This window comes from Gossypium arboreum, chromosome 5, assembly GCF_025698485.1.
Source record: "Gossypium arboreum isolate Shixiya-1 chromosome 5, ASM2569848v2, whole genome shotgun sequence".
In the NCBI taxonomy this organism is placed as follows: domain Eukaryota; kingdom Viridiplantae; phylum Streptophyta; class Magnoliopsida; order Malvales; family Malvaceae; genus Gossypium; species Gossypium arboreum.
In genome coordinates, this window is record NC_069074.1 from 32,386,098 (window position 1) to 32,400,357 (window position 14,260).

At 32.8% G+C, this 14,260-nt stretch overlaps 1 protein-coding gene and 1 long non-coding RNA gene across 6 annotated transcripts; both read right to left on the bottom strand.

Annotated features, from left to right (window-relative positions):
- Positions 1-932: 932 nt before the first annotated feature.
- On the bottom strand, positions 933-1,495 carry LOC128293004 (uncharacterized). Its single transcript, XR_008283017.1, has 2 exons — positions 1,404-1,495; positions 933-1,240 (listed from the first exon to the last, which is right to left on the bottom strand). It is a non-coding gene; the product is annotated as an uncharacterized LOC128293004 (long non-coding RNA).
- A 7,036-nt stretch (positions 1,496-8,531) lies between these two features.
- LOC108489866 (transcription factor MYB33-like) lies at positions 8,532-13,229 on the bottom strand. Of its 5 annotated transcripts, none has more exons than XM_017794564.2 (6): positions 12,993-13,229; positions 12,763-12,873; positions 12,052-12,173; positions 11,533-11,954; positions 9,669-10,668; positions 8,532-9,344 (listed from the first exon to the last, which is right to left on the bottom strand). In XM_017794564.2, the coding sequence occupies exons 4-6, from the start codon at positions 11,893-11,895 to the stop codon at positions 9,037-9,039; spliced, it is 1,671 nt and encodes a 556-aa protein (XP_017650053.1). In that variant the 5' UTR covers positions 11,896-11,954; positions 12,052-12,173; positions 12,763-12,873; positions 12,993-13,229; the 3' UTR covers positions 8,532-9,036. The 5 variants fall into 5 exon arrangements, with proteins under 5 accessions (XP_017650053.1, XP_017650050.1, XP_017650051.1 ...); XM_017794561.2 differs by having other exon boundaries at positions 12,037-12,173; XM_017794562.2 differs by lacking the exon at positions 12,052-12,173.
- Between the last annotated feature and the right edge of the window lie 1,031 nt (positions 13,230-14,260).

Sequence of the window (14,260 nt, forward strand, 5' to 3'; positions counted from 1 at the left end):
CCCTTATTCTTATGTTTTATGACATGCTGATCACTTTTCCCTTCTATGGCAACATCAAATTCTCACTCTAACATATACTTATGACTATTAGGTATTTTTACCGATTAAGCCCTTTTACTTGTTTTCACTCAAAACCGAGTAGCACAAGTTGTCTAACATAATTTAAAACCTCATATTCTATTATAAAACATAAAAATAAACACATTTCACCTATGGGTATTTTTCCAAATATGAACCCTAGCTTAAATTATTACTAGAATAAGCTTAATCAAATTACCAGGATTCCAAAAACGTAAAGAACTTGAAAAACGGGGTTAGAACGGACTTATTATTGAGGTTGGAAAGCTTGAAAACCCTAGCCATGGTTTCCCCCATGCTAATTTTGGCCTCCATGAAAAAGATGAGTAAATTTTGGCTTTATTTTCCCTTTTTATTTCTTTTAATTACCAAATGACCAAAATGTCCTTCCTTACTAAACTTTCAAAAATTCCATCCATGTCCAATTTTTGTCCATCACTTAGAAATTGGTCAAATTCTATTTAAGACCTCCTAATTAATATTTCAAAGCAATTTCATACTAGAAACTTCTAGAATGCAAGTTTTGCAATTTATACAATTTAGTCCCTAACTTCAAATTGAGCACTTTATGCATAGAATTTCTTCACGAAATTTTCACACAATCATGCAATCATATCATAGACCTCAAAATAATCATAAAATAATTATTTTTATCTCAGATTTTGTGGTCCCGAAACCTCTGTTCCAACTAGACCCAATTTTGGGCTATTACAGTTCTAATCTCTAATGGGTGTCTTTTTCTAAAGTTGTAAAAGAGCCTATTTATAGGCTAAATTCATAGGTCAAATAATAATAAAATAATCTAAACCAATCAGTGTTTGATTGAAACAAGTAAACAGAGTTTAACTGAAAGATTATTTTTTAAATTTGATTAAAAATAGGAGTCATCTTTAACAGAACCCCGACACAACATAATACAAACCGAAACACACAAAGCTTAGCTACGTACATACACCATCACCTTGACTGCCAATTCAACCCTGCTAGCAACACAATGCGTGGCTGTTGTGGCCGTTCCTCAGCGGTGTCAGCAGCTTCGTACAAATTTGGTAACCACTAAAACATACAAACCTACAATCATGGCTGCCGGTGCCCTGGTCTCCAAACCATCCCAACTTCATGCAAATTTGGTACCCAAAAGAAACAAAATGATGGTATTTGCCTATCCAGAAACAAAAACAATAGAAATCTCAACCAATGGCTTTCCAGAATTCATTGAATGCAGCATTAATATCGAAAGTGGGAAAATGCTAGAACTGGATTCGTCTGAACCATTTCTGGGGTCTGAGGAATTTAAAGGGATCGAAGATAAAAGTTTTAATAACTTGTAGTTTTCAGCAACAAGAAGAAAGTGAAGGTTCAGATAGGAATGCCTCTGGATATGTTACCTACAAAATCGAAGATAACCTTAGGTTGATTGCCAGGAGAAATGCAACGGATGAGCGGAACAAAGTAATATTTAATCCACACTTGTATCATATACTTGTTAGCATATAAAATAAATTAATCTATGATCTAACTGCAGGTCTATACTGCAATCATTTTCGGAGCAAAGAAAGGTTCCACCGAAAAACTTGTTAGGGGATCCACTGACAAAAGCATTTTCGATGACAACAACATTGGGTACGCCGCAGAAGCAGAAATTGATCCAACCAGCTCTAGGCCAACTGTGAAAGTAAAATTTACAACGAAGTAGGCTTTCAGAAATATATACGTTTATGCTTAGTTATGATAATATGTAGAAATTCAGAGTATACCCTGAAATGAGAACCCCGTCAAACTTACGTCACTTATTGCTATATTGTAATCTTTCTTCCTAATAATAGTAAGCCCTTTATTTTATGCTTTATCCACACCAACATATCCTCTAATACCTTTTAAAGCAATCACTTTTTTTTTTCTAAATTCAACAAACAATACAAAATTAAATTACAATAATAAATTGTAAAAAAATATAAACCGAATAAAAGCACAATACCAACGCAACATAAAAAAAAATACAATCACCTAGTAAACAATTTTTAGTTAATTCTATATCCTAAAAAGGCAAATTACTTAATAGCCAATACACTCCAAATCAAGCCTTTTTAATTCAAATTTCAACAATTACATTGGGAGACAACTTTTATTTATTGGCATAGATTTGCACCAGGAGTTCATGATAAAAATATTTTTTTAAAACTATAACATTATTTTGTCTAAATAAAGAATATGAAGATATCAATCAAAATAAAACTTTAAATTCAAATTTTAAAATATTTATCTTAAATAAAATTTTCCAATCCAAAAATATTACGTCCTCAATATAAATCCAACGTCAATATTATATCCAAAAAAACTGTTGTGAATGTTTATCGTCTTTTACTATTTTGTATTTACGTAAATTATGTGTGTTTGTGCATTTTTGTATCTACTCCTATGATACACTAGCCACCTGCCCTTTCAAACTAAAAATACGTCAGAGATTCAAGAACCCTACTTCAGCTTCCGGAGTGGCTGACGAGATTGTAAAAAGGATCGCTAGAATGAATATTCCTAGTTTTTGGTCCATCTGCCATATCCGGAGATCATCTAATTGTTTTGCAGATAACCTAGCCAAGATGGGGATGGATCTATTACAGATTTTCTATTTATAGTTAACTGGGTCAAGTTTCCCATTAAACTTTCTTATTTATTGAGGTTTCATGCCTTTGTTCTAGCTGTGTTATTCCTACGTGGGGATAATATACAGTAATATTATAGTTTGCTTTCTCTCAAAAATATTAGAAATTTGATTTAATAATTTTAAAAATCATAAAAATATAATAAATAAAAAATTGATAATACTTTTTAATTCTCATAACAACAAATAATTTAATCTCAATCTCTCTAAAAAATTAATTTCACTAATGTGAGAAAATAAAAAAATTCTACGTCAACTTAATATTAAAATTTGTCCAATTAACATATGGTTGATGGCTTGCTTTTGTTCTGATGGTTTCTCTCCAAATAAGGGTTGTTTAATGTAAACTAGAAGTTCAAATTGTAAATGTCTGAAAGTAGCTTAATTAAATTTTGTGTGTTTGTAGCCTTAAGTGTGGCCTAGATATGAGTCATGCTAATTGCTTTATTGTTAAAGTTTTATTTTCCTCTTATAATTCACTAAAAAAAATTTAACCAATTACATCTTTTATGGGCTTAATATATGTATTTTAGAATATTGTTTATAATTAATTGTTGAATTATTGTTGAATGGTTTTTATATATAAATTAAAATTTAAGCAATTTTAATTTTACAAAAAAATTCTTATGAATTCAATTTTCAATACTTAATAATGAAATACATTGATTGAAATAAGTGATTAGATGATAAATTAAAATCAATTTTTGAGATTTATCTATATTTATTAATGAATCAAAACTGCCAAATAAGGATGGCAATGGAACGAAACAAACAATTTTTTGCTCACCCCACTTCAACTCAACTTTTATGTCTTCTTACTCGAGCCCCATTTTATTTAATACTTTTAACACCCAAACCAGATCTCAAGAAAAGGAACTCCCAACTTGATAGTTGAATTGCAACATGGCACAACCATTTCTTTTGTCCTGTTAAAGCTTTTAAATATGGACCTATTGGCCATGTTTTTTATTATACTATTTTTGAACTCCTTGGTTGTGGGGAGGAGGATGGCAAAAAATTCAATGAAATTGACCATCAAAATGTCTCTAATGATAAGAAACAAGTATATATGTCATCCTCATATTTATATGGAAACAAAGAATAAAGAAATTGTTGACGCAAGATTTCAACAAGGTGGAAAAGGTGGTAGAGATTTGAAGTGTTTCACCCCTGTAGGGCGAAAAAACATAATGATTGAGATAAGGGGGAGAAGAAATAGAGAGCTCCCATGGAGATGGAAAAAGGGCCCCACAAGGATGGTTGAAGATGGTCGGATTGATTGGGGAGTGCAAAACAGGAAGAAACCTTTTTGCCCTAATACTAAAAAGTGTGTGTAAAAAGCTCGTTGGTGGGATCCAGATTTGAAGTCGAAGGGAAGGTTATAAAATGACATTGCATGAGATGAAAAGTAGCAATAAGGTCTCCGTGTCATAGACGAGGCCAATTTGATTTAGGAAAATCTTATCAACCTTGTTGTTAATCTCGAATCTACTCCCTCTTTTAGCCCTATTAGTGAAACTAAATTTATCACTAACATTAATGAGTCAACCATTATTGTTCCTAAGTCTGAGACAGTGTTAAGGGAAATTGAACCTAGAGAACAATACGCAGAATCAAACGGAGCTCGAACAGAAAAAGAAGAAATAGGACAAGGCTCCAAGTCGTGTTTCAAGCCACTATCTTTAAAGTTATATTCACCTCCACTTAACTTCGATTTCCAAGCAAATTAACCTTGAGGATACAATGAAACCAATGACTATTTGCATTTTATACTGACGAGAATAGTCCACCACGCACCAAGAAATATATAACAAGAAACTCAATTTCTACAAAGGGTTTTTACAGTAATACTTTATAGAATAATCTAATAATATTAGAAAATGAAGGAAGGAAAGAAAGAATATTAGAATTTGCTGGTGTGATTTCCAAATGAAATCCCATTCCTTATTTATAGGAATTTTCATGTCTCTTCATAGAGATATCTTTCGATAGGCGTCTTTCTGAATAATAATGTTTTTAAAATAAACACATAATTATTCATTTAATATTATAACTACTCAAATAATATTATTTAAATAGTTATAATTCTTTTCAAAAAATCAAATGATATAACTTTTGATTAATTACACCCATTCATTTATAGTTATTAAAACACTATAAATTTTTGAAAATGCTCCAACACTAAAGTGGCAACCATAATGCCCACTTCCATTACCACTCCACCATTAGGCGTAGGAGAACACATTCAAAGGTGAATAAAAAAATTGAAGCACGAGCTTAGGCCAAAAGGGCTGAGAAATGGAAGGTCGTTGCTCTATCCAATGCCTCTTAAAAGAGAAAGATTATTGAAGAGATTCCATCTAAAGACTCATTTGATTTAACTGATGAATCAGAAACTAAATCAAACTCCAATTTATAGAGGACATACCTCTGAAGGAAATCATCGATAACAAAGCTCGATCCAAGAAGCCAAATGTTCCTATGACTGCACAGCAACGTAACAATAGGATAAAGCAAGTAGGTGTACCTTCTTTGCTTGCTGAAGCTGCTGCCAAGGTACATTGAAGAGATTCCACCTAAAGACTCATCTAATTCAGTTGATGAACCAGAAACAGAATCAGACCCTAGCTTTGTAGAAGGCATACCTCTAAAGGAAATCATTGGTGGAAAACCTCGATCCAAGCGGCCAAATGTGCATATGACTGCACAACAATGTAACAAGAAGATGAAGTAAGCAAGTGTACTTTCTTTTCTTGCTAAAGATAAGGCTAGAGAAGAAGAGGTAGCTCTTCTAGAGAAGCAGAACAAAACATTCTTCATTCCTACCTACTCCAAAAAGTACCTAGCCTTGTTGAAGAAAAGTTTTATTGAGAAGCAAAACATAGATGAAGCTAGCTGGCAAAGCATGGTATGAACACTCTTCTCAAAAACAAGTGTTCTGAGAATAATGATTGAAGTCATTAACCAAGTAGCTCTTATATATATATATGTCTCAAGTCACAACCTCAACCAAAATTTAAATTCCTACTCCTACTAACAAGCTATCAACTCCTAGCTTCCTACTCTTACTAACAATATTAACAAGCTAAGAAATCTCCCTAGGACTTAGTCTTATTAATAAAAAAAACTTTGCAACCCTTAAGACACTAACAAACATGCTAAGAAAGTCCATGCAAGGTATCATTTACATTTCCCCTTTTTAATATTTCAAGTGTTTAATCCAAGGCTTGTGCATGCCACTAAGCAACCTAAGAAAGTTGTGGTTGAGCTCAAATATTCTCCCAAATGTTTTGAAGGCAAGCACATCTCTACTAATCTAGTTGACCAACCTGTTAAAAAAGAAGAAGAAGACAAACTTGAAGTAGAAGTACCTGAAATGGCAGCTAAAGTGGCCACTTTTATCGGCACTTCGAGCAATCCAACAAGATTTGACAAGAGAATGATCGATCACCTCTTCTGCTATTAACTCTCATAATTGGTTCTCTACCAAGCTACGTTCAAAAATTCTGAGTTACCCAACAAATTCAAGATAAGAAGATAACATTGCGTAATGATTTGCTCACTCAACCTAAGCAGTATAAGTTTGGCACATATTTTTTAACAAAAAATGGGGAGTACAACTTAAAAAGAGATGATGGGAGACAATGTTTTGTTTCTGTTGATTTTTTTTCCTGATTTTATCTATTTTTCTTTATCTTTCTAAACAAAAAAGAGGGAGTAAAGCTTATTTGCACCTTACTTAGGGATAATTTTTTTTTGAACAATCTCATTATAGGTTCTAATAATGTTTGTTCTTTTTGATAAAATGTCTAGAACTACCCATAGCACCTCCCCAACCCATAAATAAGATGATAATTCAGTTCAACGCACTCGAACCCATGTCCTCCTGCATTGGCAACAATGCGCATGCCAATCTAGCTAAGACTAAATCAGCTACTTAGATATAATTACAGTATTTTGAATATTGCCGAACATTCTAGACATAGCATTGATAGTTAATTTACTTAATTATGCTCTAAATTAAATGTGTTGGATTAATAATTATGCTAAGGGCAAGCTATAATTTTTTTGATGGTTAGTTCCATGATTTGTATGGTTTTGTTCAAAAAATTTGTCAAAAGGAGAGATTATTGAGGCGAATTTTTTAAGTGGCTTGCTAAATGTCAATCGAATGTGGCCACTTCCATCGTCCCTGTGACAACTTGTCACTTACCCTATTTGGAGTTGGCAATAAAATCTTTAGGCTTTGAATTGTGTTGATATTCTGGATGTATTAAAGCTCGACTTTAAATACCAATCCATTTAAATTAATTGTCCTTAAAAATTGGATTGGTTTGGATCAAGCAATTGAATCCCTTAGATTGTGGAGAACCGATCAAGATCACATTGAAGATACCATTGAAGAATGAATCTCTAACAGTCCAGATTACACTGGTCTTTATTAGTATATTGTATTGTGTTATTTTATAGCTTAAGGGGTTGGATTGTAGTTAACCTCTAACATGCTAGCAAGTCTCTAAAACTATATTGAAAGACTTGTATAAGTTTTGTATGTAGTTAATCTCTAGTATGTTAGCAGGTCTCGAAAACTTCTATAAATTAAGAGACTTGTATGGGTCTAAGAGCATATAGACCACTTTATTGTTCATAGAGGAACATATTTTTGTGGGTGCACTTGAGTGTAAACAACTTGTGTTTATAACCTAAGTTCTTAAGAGGAGAATTTAGAAATGAGTGGTCTAGTGTTTAGATATAAAAATAAGGTTTATGCATCGAGGAGTGTTAGGACATGATTCACTCAATGAAAAATATAGTGGGTTTATTCACTAAACCATGCTTCGCAGATGTAGGGAAACCGAACTACGTAAATAATTATTTATATCTTTTGTTTACTCTATTTTAAGTTATTCATCGCAGTGACAATCAAATTGACAATTGTGTGATTCAATCTTGAATTTTTTAAGTCAAGATTACTTATTAAGATGATTGTATTGTATATCAATGGAAACAAAGTTTTCAAGATCTATCTAAAATACAAATTGGTGCTTTCTAACGCTTGACTCGAGCAACTCTTAAGCGTATTAAAAACATAATTTTAACTCGAACTCAAAACACAAAAGTAAAAATTAAACCGAACTCCAAGCCAAACTTCAAATATTTAATTTTAACTCAAGCTCGAGCATATCTTTTTCTCACGTTCATTTTTTTTTTTTTACAAAAAGTGCTAGATTACTGATTAAAATTACCTATATAGATGGACATAAAAGTTTTAGAGTTATCAATGTTTGGTTTGCATAGTTGATTAAAAATTCTCAATTCCAACTCAACTTGGAATCTTGAATTTGTTAATGCAATCACCTGACTAGTGATTAAAATGATGAAACAGTTTTTGTTTGGGATTTAACTATAAAATAAATTTATGCATTCTCATGAGCTTATTGAAGACTCTCAGTTTGAACTCTTAAACATAAAAATCAAGCCCAACTTGGAGTCAAACATCAAATCTCAGGCTGGCTCTATCAAATTTCTTACAAAAAGCTATATTACTTACTTATCAAGAAGATGATGGAATAAATTTCTAGAAATCTACCTATAAAATAAATTTTAATCCAAACTCAAGCTAAAACATAAATAATCATGCTTCACTTGATTACTGATTAAGATTGCAAATAAATGGAAACAAAGTTTTTATTTGAGATCTAACTATAAAACAACTTTCTGCATTCTAATTCTTCACTCCGATAGCTCACAACTCTCAATTTAAACTCAAACATAAATAATTAAACCAAACTTCAAGCTGAACTTTTAATCTTCAACTTCAAATCAAGCTCGAATTCTACAGATTGTATATGAATGGAGACAATTTTTGAGATCTAGCTATAAATTAAAATAGTGTTTCCCTCCACCGGACACCATTGACAACCCTACCACAAATAAGCATTTCACTTAAGACATGTGCATCGCATAGCAAACCATTGTCTGGGGAGTCCATGCTAAAAGAGCATGGTTATTCTAAAAGTTATAACAACATCTAGAATGCATTTGTATACCTCAGAGCTCCATATCGGCATGCATGCATTCAACAGTTCTGACAGAAAAAAAAAAAAAGAAAAAAAAAACATCATAGACAACAGACCAAAAACATCCATGACTGGTACCATATTACGATGATCTCAACCCCAAATGAACTTTCAGTACATCAGGTCCGATTGCCTACCCACATCAAATCATGGAATGAATGAAACAAACAAACAAAAAAAGCTTCAGAGAAGTTCATACAATTGCGATAGCAGATCTCAAGGGAGTTCAGACATTTGACAGACAGCAGGCATGTTATTCCATGCACAAGAATCGAGACCCCATGCTTGACTTGAAATAGATGTTCCTTCTGCCATATTCTTGTACTCATTACGCAAATCATCGCCAAGAAGGCTTGATATGGCATTGGTCAAGATGGCTTGGTCCTTATCGTAACCAGAACCCTGCTCTAGCCAATTTGAAGCAAGTAAAGTATCGGGGCGACTACTGTCCAACCGAATAGGAGCCTCTTTTTGTATCTCTGGGGTCAAAACACAGTCAGCTGGTTCGGATTTCAGATGGGACTCTGAAAAACAATCCAAAATTCAAGGACTCTTTATCATAAAATATCTGGAGAAAACAAAATGAATTTGATGATATAAAAATAGTGGAAAACACATAAAGCAAGTTGATAATGTGTTTACACCAAGGTTTTTGGTTAAGAAATTGGCAGGCTTTTGAAAATTGTATCTCATTCTTAACTAGTTTATACATCACAGGGATCTACGGGATATATGTCAACATCAATACTTGATAACAAAAATCAACCTTTAACAAGATGGAAGATAGTTTTCAATTTTCAATAATGCATGAAATGCATAAATCATGAGGAGATCAGAGAGGTGCTCACCTGTAACAGTTTCAGCAGGTGGCTGTTCATCCAATGAACTGCCACTTGCACTGATACACTCGCTGAAAAGAGAAGTTGCTGAATTACCCATTGGAGAAAGAGGTTCACCACACTTTTCCCATTCCGTCTCACAAATGTTGAAATTTGAACCTTCAGCTATATCACCGGGGGTAGATGAATTTGAACTTTTGTCAGATGCATGATTCTTTGCACTGCTTAGAGTTTTTGCCTCATGAAGTAAAGCATCCAGCAGGCCACTATTACGGGGAGAAAGACTATCGGACTCCAGTCCACTGGTTGGAGGTGGTGACTGGATAAAAGCATCAACAGACTCAAGTAAAGGTGGTGGGCAAGTTAATGTGCCCCAGTTACCTAATTCAGTTTCTGGATATTGGAGTGAAGGGAGCTCCAACTTCACAGCCTCCAAAGGGGGCTCTGAAGCAGAGAAATTGCCATTTGAAAGGGCATGGCTACCTGGGAATACACCAAAAGGCTGGGAGTTCTTTGTTGCAGGATCTGGTTCAATTGGAAAAGACAGCCCAAAGGATCCAGCAGCCTTGTCTGATATATCATCTTGAAACTGCATAAACAAAGGGCATTCGTTTTTAACAGCACCAGTGTAACCAGGAAAAAAGGCTGGTGACTCCCGAAGACGCTTCTGGCGATGGATCGTTGGTTGCATAAAACCACAATATTGAGAAGAACCTAGACCTTTCATCAGCATGCTGCTAGCGGATAAAACAGGAAGCTCAGGAACATAAGGAAGCACATTTTGATTGGCCTTTAAACTGTCAAATATGACATCAGGTATCTCATAGCTATTGTTCTGCAAGATATCATTAGGTCCTTTATCCAATCCATTAACCACACTGGTACTGTGGCTCTCCTGCAGTGCTTGCAAGCACACTTCAGGAGGATACAGAGGTAACCCAGCACGTTGGCGTCTCTTAATCCGGGTATTCCAGTAATTTTTTATCTCATTATCCGTACGACCAGGCAACTGCAGAGAAATAACAAGGCATAGAGAAATTTATTTCAGACACTTAAAAGACAGGTACATAAAATCTTACAACTGAAGGTTTTATCATGCTTCACACAAACGCTTAGCATTTCCCAGGCTGGAATAACTATCATAGAATTCTGGAAGGCAAGTGGCAATTCTTTTGCATCTAGCCCAAAATTTACATTATTGAGAAAAATATGCCAATAATAGAGTTCATTATAGTGTTTTAAGGCATGGACTAAATTTTGCATTTTAGTTCAGACTTTAGCAATAAGATGGGATAAGAAAAGGGGATGGGCTAGAAGAGTGCATATGAGGAGCTGGATTTCTATAACCCTCAAAGAAGACAACTTTAACCAGGCCAAGAATGACACTGCTATAACATATGAGGGCACCTTAACTCTTGACAAACTTGACTCCTTGAACACTAAAAATTACTGTTTCAATTTGGATCTTCCTGAAACTGAGGATACCAAAATCAGAGGACTTAAACAATCCACAGTGAGAACATAAGTAAATCTTAGAATCTGGGCTGGTCATTGGTTATGAATAATGATAGAAACATGCAGCAAGGGGAGCTCAGATAGAATGAAAAACAGTTAAGTGCAATTATCAGGGTACTGCATAATGTTCCGTGTAACTTGCTCCAAATTTATTACAGAACGGAAGTGTTCGAAGATACTAATTAAGAAATTCTGTATATAGATTAGGCAGAGGTTGCAATTCTACAGATCTTAACACAAATATTAAGAATCCTATTTCTTCATGTAATTCTAAAATTTCTTTTATGTTCAATATATTTCTCCCATTCAACAGATCATGAGAATAACTAGATTCACAGTAAATGAATTGAACACTTACATGTGCTGCCATCCGAGCCCATTTATTTCCCATCTTTGCATGGAGTTCAATGATCAGCTGTTCTTCTTCTTGAGTAAATGCCCCTTTCTTCAAGTTCGGCCTCAGGTGATTAGCCCAACGTAAGCGGCAACTCTTTCCACAACGAAATAGTCCAGAGTGCTTCTGAACAGCATTCCAGTTGCCTTCACCATGCTTCTTCACATAGTCAATCAAAATCGCGTCTTCAGCTGATGTCCACGGTCCTTTCTTCAGAACAACTCCCCCAGCTCCACCTCCTCCACAGCTACCATCATCGATATATGGCGATTCTGTCTGATCCTTAGAGAGCATTCCATCTTCCCGCTCATGTTTTGTGTGACTCATCTCTTTGTAATCACACACAAAGCCTTAGCAACAGGGATGAACCATCCAAAACACAAAACCTGAAAAAAAATATATAGAATACACGCAAAATTAAAATACATATATAAACAACAAAAAAGGAAGAAGAAATAAAGACCATGCCTTTTTTCCGCTCACTTTTCCATACTTGCACTCCAACTCCAACAGGTTCATTATTTTTGTTTTAAAATACATGCTCACTCTTTATACATCGCGACAAGCTATAAGTGGATCAACCATGACAGTCCTTTATTGAAATGCTACATAAGAATCGTGATAGCATACATAAACGTATTAAAACCATAAAAGGAATCAAAACTCCTTGGGAAATATCGGCGCAACTCTAGAGATGGGGAATTGACAAACAACAGAAAATTTCATCACGTACAGAAAGACTAAAAACAGTTAATGGAAAACAAAACTATCCACAGAATATAAAATTCAGCAAACCTAGACGCAAACCAAAGCGAGCATCAAATTCCGATTATATTGAAAAAAAAATGGCAAAATCATACCAATCTTTGAAAGTTAAATTAAACCCTTTTACCTAAACTGGAAAGCAGATAACATATCATTTTCAAAAATTAAAAGAGACCCGTTTCCAGAAATGAAGACATTAATAAATTCAGATAAAAGTAAATTCCAAATTTCATTTATTGCACTATGATTCTCTAATAAATTACTCCAAAAATCTATCATTAATAAATTATAAACTGCGGTATTGCACTATCAACTACTATATTAAAAAAAATGCTAAATTTAAATTACATAAATACAAAGTTGCTCATTCATTAAAGAAGCAAAACAATTTTTTATAAAAAAATCTAAGAAAATTTAGAACTCAAATACCTGCCTTAACAAGATGCAAAATTTGGGGGAAAACTGCCAAAAAAAAAATTTTGAGCTCAATAATGATTCCTGATTGAAGTGAGAGCTAAGACAAAAGCGAAAATGGAAAACCTGAAATTCAACACAAAGAAAAATTATAAGGATATAAATTCCTAGATCTACAACCATTAATTATAAAAGAGCAAATCCTAGATGAAATATATATATATATATATATATTTCTTTCTAACCTCAATTTTTGAGCTATAAGGAAAAGGATCCGAGAATAGAAAGAGCAAAACATCGAGAGATCTGACAAAGGAGAGATTACAAAAAAGAAAGCCTTTTCTTTTTGTAATTTTGAGGTTTTGTGTTTGGGGAGAGAGAAAATAGAAAGGAAAAAAAAGAAAAAAAAAAGAAAGGAAAGAGAGAGAAAGAAATGTAAAAAGAGAGGAAATGAAGGAGCAAAAGATGGAAAGAAAGAAAAGAATGGGAGAATTATTTTATTATTATAGTTTGTTTAATTGTTTTTTAATGAATTTCATTCTATCAATTTATTCATTTAAATAAAATAATATATATTTTCTAAGTAAAAGATATTGTATTTTTCTTGGTTAAATTTTACAATTTATCCCTGTACTTTATGAAAGTTATGAATCTAATCCATATATTTTAATTTAGTCATTTTAGTTCTTCTACTTTTCAAATTTTAAAATTTTAGTCCTCACCAAATAATAACTACTAAATCCATTAAGTTAATTTTTGCTATTTCTAAAATCTAATGTGGCAAACATATTAGAATATGGGTAATGTCATATCAGCTTGTTAGTTTCACGTATTATTCACCAAAAATCTAGTTAATGAATTAACAAATGTCGTTCACATCAAGACTAAAATTTTAAAATTCAAAAAAGTACACGGACTTAAAATGATCCAATTGTTAAATATGGGTTAAATCTACAACTATATGCACAGTACATGACTAGTAATTGAATTTAAGCGATGTTGTTTAGGTTAACATTAAAATTGACCAAATTCAAAAAATATAAAGATTAAAATTGATTAAACTAGAGTATAATAATTAAATCTACAACTTTCACAAAATAAATGGACTAATTAAAATTTTAAAAAATTGCTCGAGAGTCGATTTAAAATTACATAGAAACCATATAGATAAAATAAAGTATCGACTTTCACTCTATTTCTTTAAAACAATATTAAAGAAACTTAAAATCTCATATTTAAAATGAAAACTTTATAATCTATATTTTGCTTATTTATTTTTTATATGTATAATATTGGCTAATGAGCAAATTAATTTTTTTAAAATCTCATATTTAATTATATTATCAATTAGACCTTTAATTATCAAATAAAAACAATAGTTGTATTAAACTCTTGGGTTAAAATTATAAATGTGAAAAGAGTATAAGGATTAATATCATAAATAGACTCTTTGTCTAATTTTCTTGATCAAAGCCCTTTCTGGAAACTTGGCTTATTTGTATGCTAAGATATT